The 6,000-nt window shown below is 40.2% G+C and overlaps 1 protein-coding gene across 1 annotated transcript in view; it reads right to left on the bottom strand.

The window, feature by feature from the left end:
• Positions 1-207: 207 nt before the first annotated feature.
• The window catches only part of ADAMTS5 (ADAM metallopeptidase with thrombospondin type 1 motif, 5), a gene marked incomplete at its 5' end in the record, with an annotated part of 29,387 nt that continues 23,594 nt past the window's right edge, over positions 208-6,000 (bottom strand). The window contains 3 exons of the mRNA XM_010159549.1: positions 208-787; positions 4,351-4,526; positions 5,429-5,604. Coding sequence (XP_010157851.1) covers positions 208-787; positions 4,351-4,526; positions 5,429-5,604 — 932 coding nt within the window. The remainder of the gene's footprint in view (positions 788-4,350; positions 4,527-5,428; positions 5,605-6,000) is intronic.

Raw genomic sequence — 6,000 nt, 5'->3', positions numbered from 1 at the left:
TTAGTTTTTTGACATATTAAGATCACCCTACTATTATTTAAAGCAGTGCACATCTTCATTTGGTCCAAATAGGCAGATTCTGCCCGTAATTTGAGACTGTATGTAAGTATATTGAAGCCTTTGCTTCTCTCTGTCTGGGCAGACCTAATACCAGTATGTCAACAATGGCTTAATCAAACCTCTTTTAAAGAAGATCACCACCACAGGTTAACACTTTTTCAACAAGCACTGTTTAAATGCTGACGGTCTCTGAGAGAGAAGACATCCCTTAGCTAGTTTTCCGTGCCCGTCTTTGCACTGGACAGTCCTGGTGTGCCATCCTGTGTCGCACGTTCGAGAACAAGAAAGCCATGGCCCCGTAACCCAGCGGGGTTGCGTGAGCTGTGGAGCTCCTCTGCTGCTGCTGCTGCTGCTGCCACTGCTGGTGATGGAGTTAGTAATTTGCCCTTGCTTCTTCGGCACGAAGAAACTATAGCGGACATCCACTGGCTGAGTTGGATCCGTCGCAAGTATCTGCACAATAAGAACCTCTTTTGTGGCCGAGTGTCCCATGGCGTGCAAGAAATCGTCTTTGTGACTCCAGCCGCTGTAGTTCATGACAGTCCCATTGATGTCAATGATGGTTTCTGAAGTGGAGATCATGTACTTCCCATTGACAAGGTACTCACCGTTTTTCTTCTTCAGGGCCAGGTAGGCAGTGAATCTGCTCTGGTCTTTAGTCTTGAACTGCCGAACTTTGATGTGGGTTGCTCCTTCTGGGATTTTCACTATATCTGTGTAGCCCTTGCTGAATGAGGGGAAAAAAAACCCCAAGAGTATTCAGTAGCTGGTGGGAAATAAGCCTCAAGTCTTACTGCAAAGTCTAATGAGGACACGGGCATGACACATTTTGCTTTGCTTTAGTTCAGGCCCTGAATCCATCTGGCTTGAGGCTCATCTAAGATTAATTTAACCAGGTTCCACAGTTTGTCTACTGTACTTTTCTTTATGTTCTTAAAGAAATTTCTACCGCATTTACTTCAAATTGCCTAATCTTTAGCTTTAGTAATGATTTTATGTGAGTCAGACACAAGAGCAATGAAAAATAACAGATAGCTCATATATTTCAGCAAAGGGTGGGATATATGAAATACGATGCATGCTTTGCCTGCCAAGGAAAGATAATGAGACATGCATTGGTTACAGCTGTTTCTTGCTGTCTTTGCTGTAACGATGATTAAGGAAAGCATGAGCAGAGTTAGCAGCTGGATAGAGGTACCTTGGGAACATTTAAAAATAATCTTGATTATTGAAAAAAAATTTTGTTTACTTTGAAATTCATAAAGCCACAGATTAATTGTCAAGTGTCCAATATGAGCTGTACCCAAATGTTTAATTTGTACCATCAGAGTCCTCTCAGTTGCTACTTATGAAGTTTCTCAATTCAGATTTAGAAAAGGATGTTTAACTCTTCTACCGCAAGTGACCAGCCTTCAAAATCTGCAGGTGTGCTGGAACGTATCACTGTCGCGAGTATGTCATTTATTTTAATCTTAACTGATACATAGAAAAATCTCATGACTATACATGGCTACGAGCTACCAGCTGGACTTCGGAGACATGAGTTTCCATTTCTAAACCTGTGACAAAACCATCCGGCAAGTATCTCATATCTGAAAAATGTAGTGCTGAAACTTCTAGAACTAAGGGATTGAGAAAATATATTAAAAATATATAAAAGTGAAGGGGTCTCGCTTGCGATCGTTTAAAGAACAGACTGATAACTTCGAGAATTTTTGGCTGCACAAGCAGACACTGCACAGACTACAGATTAAACGCTGTGCCATTTCTCTGCTGTTTCCAACAGTTACGGGACAATGACTAAAAGTATTGATTTAGCACCTCCATCAACCTGAGGGAATACGGTGCGAAAAACAGGCTGCTGGGACTCTGCTCTACAGCACTGCACAAATATTTTTACATAACAGTTGCCAAGATAACTTTGTTAAAACATGTTATCAAAGCCACAAAATCGTTTGTTGAAAAAGGAAAAGCAATTCCTGTCGCCTGCACAAAGAACTGTAACATTCCACAGGCACAAAGAAGCACTTGCAGCCTTAAGTCTCCTGTTTCCCAACTTCTGACTATTTGATATTACAGCCTTTTAAAAGAGTTCTGAGGAAACGAGTTTTCTCTAAGATCATGTTTTGACTGCTTTAAAAGAGAAAAGTACAGACCAATGTTGTTACGGCAACTGCAATGGGAAATACTAGTTTCCCCTTGTACGTTTAATAGTTTCTCTGTACATTTAATGTACAGGTTGCTGGAGTTGGGTTTGTCATGAAGAGCAGTGCAGGAGCTGCTGGTTTTCATTGGGGGAAAGTAAGTGTTACGGCATCCACTGCCCTCTCATAGGTGAAAGCAGTCTACAGACAATTAAGATTTCACTATGGTAATGAGAGGTTTATCTTAAAGTCAATTATTCACATGAGGGAATTGTCTCAAACAATATTTCCAGTAAAAATAAGTCCTTGTCACCCCAAAATTCAATCAAAATCAAGTTAGAACATACCTGTTGCTTACAGGTTAACTATTACTTTCTAAATGGGACAGGTTTTTGAATGCATTGAGTTGGGTTAATATTTTACTCTCTGACCAGTCTCATTTCTGTTAAAGGCATGATCGGAGGTGTAAGATGGTAACTTCATAGGCATCATTTTAATAGAAACTCACCATTTCCATGTGTATCTATGCTAAAAATCCAGTCTCACTGAAATTCACAGAGTCCTTTCAACATTTTTGCTGGTCTGGATTCCAGCACAAGGATCATTACTGAATCCCATGAAGTGTATCTCACACTGTCGTCTTCATTTAGACATCCCAGACATTTCAACGTTTACAAATTGGACAACATTTGGTTTATATAATTACTAATTTGGATGGAAACTAATTCTTTTTGGCAGAGACACTTTGGCATCCTTAGATGAGTAATCATTGGTTTACCAGGAAGAAGATTAGTTATGTTTAGTTTTAGAATAAATTCACTCTCAAAGCCACTTTTGACTGCTATTGATCAATATGCTGAAATGTATAGAAATAAAAGGTTGTTTCAGGAGTCAGATTTCAACTTCTGGTAGCTTTCAGTATACTATGTAAGAATTTGGAAGAGAGAAACCAAAATCCAGTTACGTACATTTGAAAAGATGGTACACTAATGCAGTCACAGACACTGAATAGAAATTATCTACTCTTAGAAACTTTCAGTGGACGACAACAGCAGTCCTGTGAGAGCTTAGTATCTATATAAATGATGATTAAAAATCCTAATTTTTCTCTAATCATAGAATCATAGAATGGTTAGGGTTGGAAGGGACCTTAAAGATCATCTAGTTCCAACCCTCCTGCCATGGGGGGGAATCTTAATAATTGAAGGAGGGAAACGAGTTCAGACAGAAGGAAGACTTACTTGATATTTGTATATCAGTACAAAGCTTATAGATGCCCTCAGTGTGGTCAGGGAAAACCACAGGGGCGATTCCTTTTATTGTATTAAATCTTACTATAGTTAAAAGCTAAACTCGGACAGGAAAATGTCTTACGGATAACTCCTATAAATATTTTGATTTAAACAAAAAATCCATCTGGAGATTGATATTATGCCAATGGACATGAAGGGATAGAGCAAGTGCTACGTTCAAACCTGTGTTTGCTTCTGTCATCTCATCTAGCCATCTAAGCTCCACATACACTCAGCAGCGTGAAAAGTATTTTTAGGGTATAATCCCTCTCAGCTATTAAGGAAGACTTTTACAGCTGTGCTCTAATGCTGTCTGCTTCTTTCCACCAACTACACAAGCAATCCGTGTCACTAAATCAGGTGGGATGTCCTCATTGTCACTGCAAGCTAGATGAGATGTTCTCAGCACGTCACTTGCTAACAGCATCGTCTGGGAAACGCAGAGTTTCAGAGATACCCAGATTATTCTAACCCCAACCACTTTCTGATTCACTCCTCTCTCCTCTAGAAAACACGAGCCATCTGACACAGCAAGACTAGCAGGTAGCACAAGATGCTGTCCCTTATTTTAGGCAGACTTCCTATTAATGGGGCGCTCACCTTTATCGCTGGCACTGGGTGTCAGAAACGAACTGGGTACACTGTTTTGCCAGTAGATTATTTGCCAGTTTTGGGGTAATGTTAAGAGGCCAGCTGTAAACATCTGGAAAGTGCAATAAAGCACACACAATACACTTTTTTTGCTCAATCTTCACGTGAGAGTAAATTGCATTTAGAGACAGAAAGCAAGCAAGCACATAGCAGAGTCACTATGAGCAGAGTAAGATACGTTTACGAATATTCAAGATCAATACCTCTTTTTGGTAAAGGTTCCCATGACTTTTGTGCAGCTGGAATTGTCTCCTCCACACACCCCACATTTGTCATACTGGAGCTTTGACCCGATGATGCCGTCGCAACCGGTCCGGATGCATTTTCCCCGGACGCAGACTGAATTACTGTACGGTCGACATTCGGTGCCATCAGTTACCTAGGCAATCAAATGGCCGTTAGTTAAAACTATCATGGAAAAGGTTTGCTTCTGTGAATCCGACTGGCAAACCTCAGTTACTCACTTATGTCACCCTTGCAGAACAGAGGGCCTACCCTGACGGCCCAGACTCAGTTTCTCTAACAGTCCCAGCACAAAGGCAGGTGAAATTTAGCCAAGTGTTGAACACAACAACAGGTAACTCCACCATAAGACACGAAAATGTCCCTGGCTTTAATGAGGATCTCACAGCTTATTAATATAACAGTAACAGTACTGGTAGATAGCCTTGCATCTGAGCTATCTACATCTATACGTTACCTTCACAACATGGGCAGAAAACTGCAAGTATAAGCATGGGAGACATTTCAGTTCGAATTGCCTCGAATATAACAAACTGACCACAAGTCACAGGTATATTAACTGGTTAATTATTCTATATTAATTGGCTCCATAAGAGTTGCTCTGAGCTCCCTTAATAGAATCCAGGGTAAAATGTATTCTTCTACTCACAGTACTCTTTCTCCTCCAGAAAACCCCAGAATGACAGATGACTCTCCAGGCAGAAACCCCATTATCCACTAATGAAAACAAACTAGTGCAGAGTGCACAGAGACGCCCATATTTTTCATGAATCCACATGGAAAAACTTATTTCAGAGGCCAACGCTGATCTTAATGTACAACCGATGGATCAAACCATTAAATCTAATCACACAGTTAAATCTTGGAATCACATGATTAACTTCTTTTCCCTTTGTTGTAGGGAATGATCTCTAAGAAACAGGACAAGCCGGAGCATGAAATCATGGCTCAGTTAAATCTTGGAATCACATGATTAACTTCTTTTCCCTTTGTTGTAGGGAATGATCTCTATGAAATCATGGCTGGAAAAGCCGTTACCTTCTGAGAAAATACCACATAATAGCCGGTTCCTTTGGCTCGGCAGGTGAGCTTGCAAACGTCTCCAGGAAGTACTCCAGCATACTTGGGGACCCATTCCACAAATGTCTTGATACCCTTTGCGTCAGACTGATAGCCGTTCCTTGCTTCACACTGCTCTTGTCGAAAAGATTTAGCTGTAAAATTATACACACCATTAGTGACCATTTCAGACCATGCTACAAATATCACTATGCCCACTGACTGTTCCAATTGTTTTTTTACATAATTTTTAAGTTACATCACTTCACCTTAGAACTGGCCTACAAATCCTTTAAATGTTTTAGCCTGGAAACCTTCCCATGACATAAGCATTGAAGTACTAAATTTTGCATTACGATTCATTTTTCAGGACTGAAATTTCTTTTAATTCGAGTGTCCTTTCTGTATGGTGTCAGGCTGAGGATGGGGGAAGAATTACAGTATTGTATTAATGATGAATGTCTTGCCTTGAAGGAATTTTGAAGAAACTACAAGGGACCCCTGTTGTTTTCTTTCACAGCAGATATTCAATATTTACATAGAGGCTGGAG

The sequence above is a fragment of the Eurypyga helias genome, unplaced genomic scaffold (assembly GCF_000690775.1).
Source record: "Eurypyga helias isolate BGI_N326 unplaced genomic scaffold, ASM69077v1 scaffold1389, whole genome shotgun sequence".
Lineage (NCBI taxonomy): Eukaryota > Metazoa > Chordata > Aves > Eurypygiformes > Eurypygidae > Eurypyga > Eurypyga helias.
The sequence above is the reverse complement of the archived record's forward strand: the minus strand, read 5'-3'. Positions and strand labels throughout refer to the sequence as shown.